Source organism: Indicator indicator, chromosome 9 (genome assembly GCF_027791375.1).
Source record: "Indicator indicator isolate 239-I01 chromosome 9, UM_Iind_1.1, whole genome shotgun sequence".
Taxonomy (NCBI): Eukaryota; Metazoa; Chordata; class Aves; order Piciformes; family Indicatoridae; genus Indicator; species Indicator indicator.
The window spans coordinates 32,670,844-32,684,561 of record NC_072018.1 but is presented as its reverse complement, the minus strand read 5'-3'; the positions used below and the strand labels follow the sequence as shown (position 1 = coordinate 32,684,561).

General features: G+C 43.2%; 1 protein-coding gene across 1 annotated transcript in view; it reads right to left on the bottom strand.

Annotated features, from left to right (window-relative positions):
• PKHD1 (PKHD1 ciliary IPT domain containing fibrocystin/polyductin) overlaps nucleotides 1-13,718 on the bottom strand; it is a 249,974-nt gene that overhangs the window by 72,165 nt on the left and 164,091 nt on the right. Inside the window, 7 exon segments of the mRNA XM_054383383.1 lie at nucleotides 7,572-7,732; nucleotides 9,868-10,027; nucleotides 10,580-10,823; nucleotides 10,825-10,973; nucleotides 11,023-11,097; nucleotides 12,260-12,412; nucleotides 13,488-13,643. Of these exon segments, the coding sequence (XP_054239358.1) occupies nucleotides 7,572-7,732; nucleotides 9,868-10,027; nucleotides 10,580-10,823; nucleotides 10,825-10,973; nucleotides 11,023-11,097; nucleotides 12,260-12,412; nucleotides 13,488-13,643 (1,098 nt within the window).

The following is a 13,718-nucleotide window of genomic DNA, read 5'->3' as shown; positions in this document are numbered from 1 at the left end:
AAAGAAAATTGTACCAAAATCCTTGATGCATGTCCCCAGGAATTTTGGGCTGTTTATACCTAGATCTTTTGTATTATTCCTCTTATCTTATTTCTGATGAAATTAACAAACCTCTGTGCATTCATTTGTGACACAAATCTTTCTACTAAACAATCATTTCACAGTCTCACAGTGTACCAGAGGCTGGAAGGGACCTCAAGAGATCATTGAGTCCAACCCCCCCTGCCAGAGCAGGATCACCTAGAATAGTCTGCACAGGAATGCATCCAGGTGGGGTTGGAAAGTCTCCAGAGAAGGAGACTCCACAATCCCCTGGGCAGCCTGTTCCAGGGCTCTGCCACCCTCACTGGAAAGAAGTTTCTCCTCATGTTGAGTTGAAATCTTCTATGTTCAAGTCTGAACCCATTGTTCCTTGTCTTATCACTGTGAACCACCCAAAAGAGTCTGGCCCCCTCCTCCTGATACCCACCCCTCACATATTGATAGACACTGATCAGATCCCCTCTCAGTCTTCTCTTCTCCAGATTAAACAGCCCCAGGGATCTCCCATTTGTAGAGTTTTTTACTCCAGCTGTTGACAGAGTGTTTAAATGTCTGTGCAAGTTGCTTCAAAGAAACATTCACACAGGAAAGGGTAACCTTTTGTGATCTAGAACATGTACTGATTACCTCTGGAGAGCAAGCAAGGCTACAGCAAGAATTTCACAGCTTTAGATTTGTTTAGATTAAAAACAACACAGGAAAATGTAGTCTCAGTTATCTGTGGATCAGATAAAAAGATCAATTGTCCACAATGCACTAGTTCTCTTATCACCAGATTCCCCATAAAGCTTATTCCTTTTGTTTTATTTCATATAAAATACCATTTTCAGCTTTTAAAAGAATAATAAAAACAAAAGTTTGGGATCTTTGTTTGCTTGTTTGAAACCACAGGTAGAATTTAAATATTTAGTAAAGTTAAAAAAAAAATATATATATTCCAGGTGTGTTTTTCTTTAATAAAAAGGCAGCACATAAAATACTTTTTTTTGTCTGATTCTAGTCAAAGTAACCTGCCTAAGTAGGATGGGGTCCTCTTAGATGGCTGTCAGGGGTTTAGAAGGATATGCATTAATTCAGTGACTGACCTTGGGCAAGCCACAAATTCTGTTCTCTGCCTGGGAAATGGGTGTCAAAATATATGCTCATTCCACAGGGGTATTACAGACTTAAATTTCTATGAGACTTAAGAGCTTAAAAGGAAGTGCCAGAAAATAAATGGAGTAGCTCACAGAAAATGCAAGGAGCTCATACTAACAGCAGGAAGAAAAGGTTGCATGATAGCGAACCCTACAGCCCAGAACTTCATGATATTGGAATCATTTAAGTTGGGGAAAAATCTTGAAGATCACCAAGTCTAACTGTTAATGTAGTGCATCCAAGACTACCATCAAACCACTTTAAAAAAAGGACAGGATGAGGCACTTAGTGCCATGGCTTAGATGGTGTTGGGTGATAGGTTGGACTTGATGACCTCGAAGGTCTTTTCCAGCCTGGTTAACTCTTTGATTCTATGATTCTGTAAACCACATCCCTCATCTCTTCTACACATCTTTTAAATCCCTCCAGGGATGGTGACCTCACTACCTCCTGGGCAGCCTGTTCCAGACCTTGACAACCCTTTCAGTGAAGTTTTAACTAGTATCCCACCTAAAGTTCCCCTGGCACAACATGTGGCAGTTTTCTCTAATCCTTCAGTGCACCAAAATTACTCTGATGAATAAAAGTAAGTAGGAAAGGTACTTCAGGAATTACCTAATCAAATTGCTCTCATGCAAGCACAAGGATCATACTGAGATCTCTGAATTATGAGTAACAGTTTATTGAGACATAGAAGGGTTCTTCTTCTGGCCAAATTTGAAATTGTGCTGAAGTGGAAGAAAAAGAATGAACAATACTCACTCCCAGATTTGCACAAGATCCCTGCTGGCATGAATATGAACACTCAGAGGCACCTATCTTGAGGAATTCAATATTGTCCAGGATGCCAGCCTACTTTTATGCTGTATTACTCTGACATCTGGAAGCCTCATAATCTAATGTTTAACTATAAATGTCAGCTGAGAATAAAGACCCGTAGAGCAAGTTGCAATCTTTTAGATTTGCTTAGAGGGTGGGAGCCATACTCTTCCCTCTAGCAAAGAGGGAACCTACTTTTGCAAGTACAAATACTGGTATGATGATCACCACTTTTCTGACTGTCATTTCCTTTCTTCACTCCCCTCCCCACATCCCCATTTCTCCAGCTATAGTCCCATCATAATATTTGTCCTACAAAAGGAAAGACAAAAGAAGACAAACAGGTTGTTAAGTTACTGCTGCTCATAATCTGTCTGCACAGAGCTGAACAAATATCTACTCATTTCTGCTTTCCTTAGTCACTTTATCACTAAATTGGGTCACTGATGCTAGCAGCAATTGAATAATCAGATTAGCTTATTTGTCTCCCAGGGATCAATACTGGGCTCCATGCTGTTCAACATCTTCACAAATGATCTGGAAGACGAGATTGAAAGCACCCTCACCACATTTGCTGATGCCACTAAACTGGGTGGTGAGGTGAACACAGAAGAAGGAAGAGCTATCTTTCAAAAAGACCTGGATAGGATGGGAGAGTGGACTAGGAAGAGCTACATGAAGTTTAGGAAAGACAAGTACAAAGTCCTACACCTGTAACCAAAGAGCACTTGTGTGGCTAAGGTGTAGCTTTGCTGAAAGGACCATGAGGTAGACAACAAGCTGAATGTGAGTTAGCAGTGTGCTGCTGAAGCAACAAGAGAAAATCAGATCCCTGGCTGCATCTACAGAGGCATTGCTAGAAGACATAGAGACATGATCACCTTACTCTGTCCAGTGTCCAGCTCTGGTACCCACAATTCATGAAAGACACAGACAGACTGCAAAGGGAAAAAAAAAAAGCCACAAAGGGGAAAAAAAAAAAAAAAAGGCACAAGGGAAAAAAGAAAGCCACAAAGATGATTAAAGGGCTGGAGAATCTGTCTTGTGAAGAAAGACTGAAGAAATTAGGTCTTTTCTGCCTGGAGAAGACTCAGAAGGGACTTCACAGTATTCTAGGACTTAAAGGGATGCTACAAAGAGGACAAAGGCTCTGTTTTCACAAGGAGCCACATAGAGAAAACAAGGGGCAACAGGTAGTGTTTGTGGCAGGAGATGTCTTGTCTCACTATAAGAAATACTTTTTTACAGTGAGGACAATCATTCACTGGAACAACCTCCCCAGGACCATGTAAGAGTCTCTGTCACTGGAGGTTTTCAAGGTGTCATTGGACAAGGTGCTAGATCATCTCATTTAGGCTCCCTTTCCCATTAAAGATGATTTCAGGGTTCCTTACAACCTGGGCTGTTGTACAATTCTGTGACAGCCCAAATTGCTTTTAAAAATGCCTAGAATGTACCTGCCAACAGGCAGAAAACATCTGTCTGCAGAGTCTGAACTAAAACTGGAAAGGCCTGGCTTAGTCTCTCAGATCTCCATGTATCAGCCTACCTAACTTCAGCTCTTTAGGTGCCTTAAGTCTCTGTTCAGAAGAGAGGACACTGGGAGAAATGGAATTGGAGTCAGATGATCTTCTACCAGCTGCTTTGTCCTCAGCTACTTTTCCATCAAGGGAAGAAAATGAACTTCAGTGTGCCTGGGAGCTGGCACTTGCCAGATTAGAGACTTGAGGCAGTATAATAGATAATAAAGTCCTATAAATACTGCAGATAGCCAGCAAATAATTGAACCTTTAGCTGCAAGATGATGGTTGTGTCAGCTCTCCTTCGTGGGCTAGAGGGTTTAACCTGGGCACAGAAACCAGCTGGGTAGACAAACTGTTCACTTATCCTTCATTCCTCAGCTAGACACAGTCATGTTTCTAGTTAATTCTGCTGTACATCTCATGATTTGGTGTTTCCTGTATCAGGGCATCATTTTTAGTGCTCCAGGCCTGGCCCCAGGCTCTCCTGTGAGAGGTTTGGTGTGGAGATGAGTTTGGGGAAGAAAAATATTTTGCCATCCAAAAATGGCAGCTTAAAGAGATTAAGATTATTACAAATTCATGTTAAACTCATTAAATTGTTTTGGATAATTTGAAAAAAAAAAGGTGCTGTGAAGTTCTTCATAAATTATTTAGGGGGTGTTGGAAAGCATTTCATTAGAAAGTTTTGCAGCATTATATATAAAGAACAACAACAACAAAAATAGAGAGAAAAGAAGAACCCTTAGAGTAAAAAAAGTAATTACACTTTGTTTGACTCAAACCTACTTTTGTTGTTGCTTCTTTTCCTCTTAGAAGAAATAATAATAGCAAAAATCTTGGATCTGTGCCTTCCTCTTGTTTTTATTTTTTTTTCCTGAATTCTGTGGCTTATCCAAAAAACTAAAACTTCAGTTTTGCATGAACAAATCTGCTTCTACAGAACACCACAATAAAAAGGCCTGCTCTATGACCCAAAGAGCTGACATAGACAGCAAAAGATCAGGCACACAGGAAGGCAAAAGGAAAACTAAAGTGAGTATATGATTAAATATGCATTGCATGGCTTGCTACTGCCCATCTGCAGTTGGTAGAAGTCAGGAAGCCAAGTGGTCACAGAATCATAGAATGGCTTGGGTTGGAAAGGATCTCCAAATGTCATCTAGTCCAACCTCCCTGCAGTCAGCAGGGACATCCTCCTCTAGATCAGGTTGCTCAGAGCCTTGACGAGCCTGACCTTGAATACCTCCAGGGATGGAGCTTCAACCACCTCCCTGAGCAACCTGTTCCAGTGTTCCGCTACCCTCATGGTAAAGAATTTGTTCCCAATATCCAGTCTAAATCTACTCTTCTTTAATTTCAAACCACTGTCCCTCATCCTGTTACTGCAAGCTTTTGTAAACAGTTTCTCTCCATCCTTCTTTTAGGTCCCCTTCAGGTACTGGAAGGCTGATATTAGGTCTCCCTGGAGCCTTCTCTTCTCCAGGCTGAAGAACCCCAGCTCTCTCAGCCTGTCTTCATAGGAGAGGTGTTTCAGCCCTCTGATCATTTCATGGCCCTGCTCTGGACCTGCTCCTTGTCTTTGTCCATGTCCTTCCTATGTTGAGGGCTCCAGAGCTGGATGCAGTATTCCAGGTGAAGTCTTACCAGAGTAAAGTGACAGAATCACCTCTCTTAACCTGCTGGCCACACTTCTTTTGATGCAGCCTAGGATGTGATCTGCCTTCTGGGCTGCAAGCACACACTGTTGGCTCATGTTCAGTTTCTAACCCACCAGCACCCCCAAATCCTTTTCTGTAGGGCTGCTCTGAATTTCATCACACACACACACCCACATCCCCCCCCTACTGATATTGAGGATTGCCCTGACCTAGGTGCAGGACCTTGCACTTTGCCTTCTGTTCCTTCCTTGTCTTTTGCATACATGCACATACATAGAGATATATACAAATGATATATTACATATATTCTGAACTTGAGGATAAATTTCTTTGCTCTGAAGGTGACAGAGTACTGCAGCAGGCTGTCCAGAGATGTTGTGGAGTCCTAGGCTGTATCCAAGTAAGTGTGGCCAGCAGGTTAAGAGAGGTGATACAGCCACTCCACTCTGCTCTAGTAAGACCTCACCTGGAGTCGTGTGTCCAGCTCTGGGGCCCCCAACACAAGAGAGACATCAAGTGCTGGAGCAGAGCCAAAGGAGGATCTCCAGAGATCCCTTCCAACTTGTACTCTTCTATGATTCTGTGCTCTTCACTGGCTTTGAAATACTATCACAGCAAGGGGAAACCTGGATCCACAGAAGACCTGTGGGAGCAGGAAAGGTGAGCATTTTCCTCCTGTTTGTCTAGCATGGGAGCGTGCACTGCACTGTGCAAAATAATCAGTGCCACAACTTTCAAGAAGGGGAAGGAGGGTATAGAGAAGAGGAAAACCATGAGTTCGCCTTAGCATCAAGCCATGCCCTTCCAAATGTCAATCACAAAAGGAAAGAAACTGCAGGTCAGAGAAAGAGAGAGGAATTTAACACACAGTCATGAAAGGAGAGGGGGGGAAAAAGTCCTCATTCATGTTTGGGCAACACAAAAATAAACACAACAATTTTGTTACAGCCTCAGAGGCAGACATCATTTACCATATGCTGTTGCCTCTATTACAAAGGGAGATAAACTCTGTCTAGTGCAGGTTGCACTCTCAGTACTTTGTAGGTGGTGGGGATTCCTAGAATGCTTATGATTTGTGTGCCAGGGTGAGCTCTAAATGTGTGATTATAAAAAATAAAATCCAGGTTCTCTATGCATCAATATGCAGGAGCGAAATGGTCATACTGCTAGGCTACAAACAACTGCATGTATTCATAATTAGGGCAGAAAAGGTGAAAATCAGTGTGTTTGTATCTAGGCAGCACATTAATCAGCCCTGTAAGCAGCCAGTTAAAGAGAGAGCCTTAGAGGAAAAGCCTTTACTGGGTACGTTAGACATTTTGCTTAAAGATTAAAGTTCTTCCCATGCTTAATCAGTTTTTAGAGTGGAATGGAATGCAGTCTCTTCCATCAGAGAGTCTCCCATGCCACCAGAGTCACAAAAAAAGTGTGTCATCTCAGCAAAATGGCCACCAGCAGCAGCAGGCACAGGAACTGTTAATTGTAATTAAAGAGTTTATTTGGAAACTGAGAGCAGAGTTTTAATCGGGATGAGAACAGACCCTTGCTGTGTTAACCTTCAGAAAGCATTTACTGAGCAGAATGGGCCTCTTTAAAACAGAAAGAAGGGTCTTTAAACTTCTGGAGTGGGTTTTCTGCTTGATTATCTCCTCAGTGGGATATGGATGAAAATCCTTGCTGGGCCAGTTATTATTAATTTGCACCCACATAGCATTTACAAGGCATGTCTTGCATAAAGCTCTCAGAGGACTTTGCAACATGCAGGGAAGCTCTGTTATTGGCCTTAAAATGAATGAATGAAACCCTGAAGGGGCTAAGGATGCCAGGTGACATGATTCTGCAAGAGGGCAGACAGGCACTGGTGGTCCCCTGAAGGGGACCTACAGGAAGGCTGGGGAAGGACTGTTTAGAAGGGCTTGTGGCAACAGGATGAGGGACAGTGGTTTGAAACTGGAGCAAGGTAGATTTAGGTTGAACATCAGAAGGAAGTTCTCTACAATAAGAGAGGTGAAATACTGGAACATGACAGCCAGGGATGTGGTTAAGGACCCATCCCTGGAGACATTCAAGATCAGACTTGATGTGGCCCAGAGCAGCCTGACCTAGTTGGAGGTGCTGGTGTTGACTGCAGGGGGTTTGGACAAGATGACCTTTGAGTGTCCCTTCCAACCTGATGCAATCTGTGAATCTGACACAGAACTGTGCAATGAAGCCTTCCAGGCTTCTACACTGTAATTCACTGCATTCATCCTGGAAAGACATCACACAATCTGGGCCCACTGCCATCTCAACCTCAGTTGTAGGTCTCAGTGAAAGCCTGGGTTAAAATCACATCTCATAAATCAAACATATACAGGACCTTGCAAACACTCCAGACAGCACAGGCACTTACCAGCTTGCAAGAAGAACTGTGTCCATTCAGATTCTGACTTTGGGAAAACAGAAACAGGTGGTTCTAGGTCCAGGACATTTTCATCCAAATCCTTGAAAAGGGCCTTCCTTGAGCCTTTGCTTCTCTTTTCAGGGAACATGGTGTCTTCAGAGGTCTGTTCTCTACCAGGTAGAGGAGGTAATGTTAATATAAAGGAAAGAGCAAAAGAAAAGTATTGTGCTGTTGTTTACAGTTTGTTTACAGCAGTTATAAAGTTGGTTGGTTGGTCTCTTGTCCCAGGAAACCAATGACAGAAGGAGCTGCTCCAGGGGAGGTTTAGGCTGGACGTTAAGAAGAAATTCTTCACAGAAAGAGGGACTGGCCATTGGAATGGGCTGCCCAGGGAGGTGGTGGAGTCATTGTCCCTGGAAGTGTTTAAAATAAGACTGGATGAGGAAATCAGTGCCATGGTTTAGTTGATTAGATGGTGTTGGGTGTTCGGTTGGACTTGATGATCTCAAAGGTCTTTTCCAACCTGGTTGATTCTGTAATGCAGCAAAGTCAGTGGAAACATCTTCAGATTGCTACATGGATACACATGAAGTCCTGAATAAAACTTAAAATTTATTGGGCTGAAGCTGGGAAAGCCCAGTTATTGATATATTATTGATATATAATATATATATATTTTGAATGTGGCATCCACATATGGAAACAGATTTACAGGAAAGGCAGTGAAAGCAATGGGCCAATTCTTCTAATCAACACGTCTTGAAAGAGGTTGAGAACAAAGATAGCTCCTCTGATCCTGACAGCTATTTCAGTACTTGAACACCTCTCAGAAGAGCCAACATTTCAGCTGGTTAGTCTACCAGTGGGACATGCAAAAGCCTTCATAGTCTTGATATATTTATTCCCTGATGTTTCTATTTCCTCTCTTGCTCTGAGGCAATGCTCACCTTCCCTTTGAAGAGACATATCCATCAAGATACCCCTCCAGGATGCTAAAGCAGAGCAATGCAGCCACAGCCTGGATCAAGCTTGACAATTGCAAAGGTGGATTAAATAAATGCATGCAGATAATGCATGAGGAGGACCGAGAGATGTAATAACCCTCAGAGGTTTGCCAGGCTACTGTGAAAACATTCAGTAATCCATGTGCATTTGTCACATTTGAAAATCACCAGCTCTTGCAGGGAGCTGTGTGTTCAGCAGCTCACTAACAGTGTAATATTGTGGGATGGATACAAGAGTGAAACATAATGGGAGCTGACAAGCTGGACAGGTCTCAGAAATCTACACGCAAAGTAACGCCCAGAGCAAAAGGCAAAAGCACAGGGAAAAAAAAAAATTCTGGTAGAAAGCTTGAGGGGCTCTATGCATAGCAGTGTGGGACACCTCCAATTATTTTTGACTGGCAAGCAGAGTCCATGCTGGATTTTTCTGCTACTTCAAGGCTTTCCTGACACAGCCTCTGCATTGTGCTCACTGGTTGTAATAAATAAACAGGCATGTGGTTTCCATTGGATGTGGTATGCTTAAACCACTGCAACCAGCAGTGACTTAAGGTTACAGATAAAGCTCTCTCCTCCCTCCCCCATGTTTTGCCACACACAGATGATATTTTCCCTGGGCAGAAGCAGTTCTGGCAATCATTTGACATCTCACAGCCTGCCTGGTACTGATCAACATTTCTGATGTGATCTCGCAGGCAAAAATCAAGCTCCACTTCCCTGACCAAAAGGACATCCCCTGTCTCAGGGGCTTTCTCTGCAGGTCCTGACATTTTCTGAAGCCTGGGGCTGAGAAGTCAGAGATGCTCAGGATGGAGTTTTAAGAAATGGGATCTGTGAGGCTTGTTTTGCTACACAAATGTCAGCAAAAGGGGAAATCCTCAAATTTTAAAATATTGCCCTAAACTAATCTGGTGTTTTGTTTGTTTGCTTGCTTGGTTTAGGGGTTTGTTTGTTTAGGTTTGCTTGTGGCTTTTTTTGGTTGGTTGGGTGGGTTTTTTGTGGCTTTTTGTTTTGTTTTGTTTTGTTTTGTTTTTCTGGAGCTGCATCTTCCTCTGTGTGTTTGCTTGATGTCTGGGCTTGTTCACTTATACCAGCCAGGAGCAGTACAAAGACAGAGACAAGAATGGGGCTGCTCTGCAGCTAGACACCCAGTCTAAACTAATTGCTTAAACATTTTATAAGACAATACAAATAGCTGATATAAAAAGAGGTGAGAATAGTCCCAAGGCCCCGTAGGTGCCCTTTGTTTTTTTTCCTTTCTATTATTTTTTTCCCCACAAAACATTGAAAAAACATGTTACCTCGTTGGCTAAAAGTAGAACTTGTCCTTCTCATTGACTTGCAACATCCTTGATGTCTCCACTGTGATAAGAGGCAGGATGCCTAAATGGTCAGCATGTGCTATGATGCAGACATCCCTGTCTTCAGTGTAGCAGCTTTTTGTGAAAACAGTAAAGGTGACTCCTAAAGAGAAGATCAGGAGAGGAAAATTGGTTGGAGGAGTGACAGAACTAGAGGGCTCTGTTTCCATATTAAATTACTCATATATATATATATATATGTATGTGTGTATCATCATTTTAAAATCCAGCTAAGTGCATTGATTCAGTTGGCTTTACAGAATCACGGAATCACAAAGTCACAGAATCCCAAACCCCCAGAATGGTGGATGGAATGGAAGTGACCTCTGGAGATCACCTAGGCTAACCCCCTTGCTAAAGCAAGGACACCTATATCACCTTTCCCAGGATCACAATGTCCAGGTGGGTTTTGAGTCTCTCCAGAGAAGGAGACTGCACAACCTCTCTGGGTAGCCTGGTCCAGTGTTCTGTCACTCTCACAGTAAGGAGGCCTTTGCTTATGTTCAGATGGAATATCCTATGTTCCTTTGGAATATTCCACAGTCAAGGTATATCTTAAATTGATACAAACCAAGTTGTGCCCACAGGAGATGAAATCAAAGGAAACAGTAAGTGAGGAAGAGACTTGATATCCTCATTTAGATAGAGATTCATCTCTGGTGCAGATGAATACCATGGAGGCTTGAATCAGCCACATTTTCACTCCAGTACTCTCCCTCTAGCAAACACTCTTGGCCCCTGATATGGAAGCCAATTCGCTCAGACCCTGCCACAGCATTGCAATGGAGGAAGACCCCAGTGACAAGGTTCACCTTGATGCCAGCAACCCAATTTAATAAGCCTTCTGGCTGTCTGCTCAGATTAACCAGCTTCCTGATGAAAGAATGATTTTTGCCCTTCCAAACTGATGCCAGGTCCTACTGTGTTGAACACCACAATATCGTGCAACAAGATCCCATTGCTCATGACTGCTTTAATGCCAGCTCCACAGCTACCGTTCATGTTGGGTGACACCCCTGAGGACCCTTGGGATGTATTCCTGATTGGTTTTTGGAATATATCCCAATGGCAGAAAGCTGAGGACCCTTGGGATATATTCTTGATTGACTTCTGGAATATATCCCAATGGCCCAAAGTTCAAAAATTCAATATTTAAGAGTTGAAGGACACCTGCAATGAGATAAATATAGGGAAATACATGCTTACAAAACTACCTAAACACTGGCAAGATGACACCACTGAAAGAGCATTCAGGCATATAACAGCAGGCAATTTTTGTCAGTGTGCTGCCAGTAATGGGTATTTGTTCAGAAATATAAAGTTGTAATAAAAAGCAAGTAAGCAGAGACCTTCCTAAAATACATTCCACTATTTATGAAATATTATTCGTAGTCATATGTCATGCATGTCACACAGTCATGCATGTCACACAGTCACAGTTTGCTTAGAATTGCATAGCTCATGAGAATGGATACATACCAGGTTGCCCAGAGAGATGGTTGAGGCTCCTTCCCTGGAGATATGCAAGGTGAGGCTCAACAAAGCCCTGGGCAACCTGATCTAGTTGAGGATGTCCCTGCTGACTGTGGGGAGGTCAGACTCGATGACCTTTGGAGATCCCTTCTGGCCCAGACCATTCTATGACTCTATGATTCTACATCTGTTTTTAGACTGTACTCCATTGGACAGAACTTGTCTGGTAGATAAAGACAGGTGAATCTTAACTACCTGACTGCATCAAGAGAAGTGTGGCCAGCAGGTCGAGGGAGGTGATTCTCCCTCTCTGCTCAGCACTGGTGAGACCCCACCTGGAGTACTGCATCCAGTTCTGGAGCCCCTCTTACAAGAGGGATATGGACATGCTGGAAGGTGTCCAGAGTAGGGCCACCAGGGTGAGCAGAGGGCTGGAGCTCCTCTCCTATGAGGACAGACTGAGAGAGTTGGGGCTGTTCAGTCTGGAGAAAAGAAGGCTCTGAGGTGACCTTATTGTGGCTTTTCAGTATCTGAAGGGGGCCTAGAAGAAAGCTGGGGAGGGACTTTTTAGGGTATCAGGGAGTGACAGGACTGGGGGGAATGGAATAAAGCTGGAAGTGGGGAGATTCAGGCTGGACATGAGGAAGAAGTTCTTCCCCATGAGAGTGGTGAGAGCCTGGAATGGGTTGTGCAGGGAGGTGGTTGAGGCCCCACCCCTGGAGGTGTTTAAGGCCAGGCTGGATGAGGCTCTGGCCAGCCTGATGTAGTGTGAGGTGTCCCTGCCCATGGCAGAGGGGTTGGAACTGGATGATCCTTGTGGTCCCTTCCAGCCCTGACTGATTCTATGATTCTATGATACCTTCAAACTCTGTCCCACTGAAGTCTGTAAAACATCCTACCAGCATTCTCCCGGCACAAGCCACATCAGACTTGATGTGTGTGTTCTGTGTGAGGAGTCCAACTTCTGCAGCCAAAGGGCTGTGCTTACCATCTTCTGTGTCATGGGAATGCCCTGGAAAGTTTCAAGACAGAAAATGTGCTAAGTGTCTCTCACACCTATAAACCAGAGCTTTGAGGGACATAAATCCTGACAGCTTCTGCACAGCTTCTCTGCAGCATCTGCATTGACATTCCAGTGTGTTTTTCCTGCAGCACAATGTACATGCATCAACACAGAACCAGAAAGGCCACCTGCCCATCAAATATTCACCATGCACTTATATTTTACCAAGGTATTTCATTTTTAGAAAGAGAAGGTGCTAAACCTTTTCCCTGAGGTGTGCAGATGTCAAACCAATGAACAGATAGACACCTCAGGTTTTTTAAGCTGCATGTGCTGAAGTTATTCTTCAGTAAACTACAGAGCTGATCTCTCTGAATTCTTGTTAAGATCAGACCAATGGCAATGGTAAAAAATAATTCTGCCAGAGTCTTGGTTGTGTGTGTTTTGTAAACCACAGACAGGAGTCTAAAAGAGACTTCTGAGAGAGATGGAATTAATCTCAGGTGATTTTCTGTATCTACAGGTATGGCCTAATTATGCAACCTGGTTTTATGTGCAATGGAGGGCCATGAGCAGTTCTCAAGTGCAACTGGTTATCTATTTTATACATCAGCTTTGGGGGGGAGATGTAATGTAAGTGAGCAGTATGTATTCTTCTGCTTTGATTATCAAGAGACTGTGACCAGCTCATGTCTGGTGGAACATCTACTGTACATATCTACATCTGCCCAGGTGATTCCCAGTATTGATGTAGCTCCTTCCACTAGACCAGATCAGTCAGGGCCTCGTCCAACCTGGCCTTGAACACATCCAGGGAAGGAACATCCACAACCTCTCTGGGCAACCCATTCACCACCCTCACTGTAAAGAATTTCTTTCTAATAAGTCCTTGTCTCTGAGATTACTCTTGAGCCACTCCTCACCCAGCCTGTATTTGTGCTTGAGATTGCCCCAACCCAGGTGTAGCACCTTGCTCTTGGCTTTTATTAGGATATCTCAATAAAGTAGAAATGATCTTGGTAAGATATGAAATGCAAAGTCTGTTTCAGAAGAAAACTCACTCAAATGGAAGGAGATTCCTTACCAACAAGCCCGTGCATAAGGCATTGATGAATTCTTATGCTATGACCACTGACTTCTTTCAGTGTAACTGCTTCAGCTTGGTGGGCTTCATAGGAGGAAAGGCTGATCACAATATCTCTCCCACGATCCCAATCTACTCTATCCTCCACAAAAAATCCTGTAATGCCAAGATACTAAGTTAATATAACTACAATTATGAAAGTTGTGCTCACAGATTTCCTAAAAAATTTAA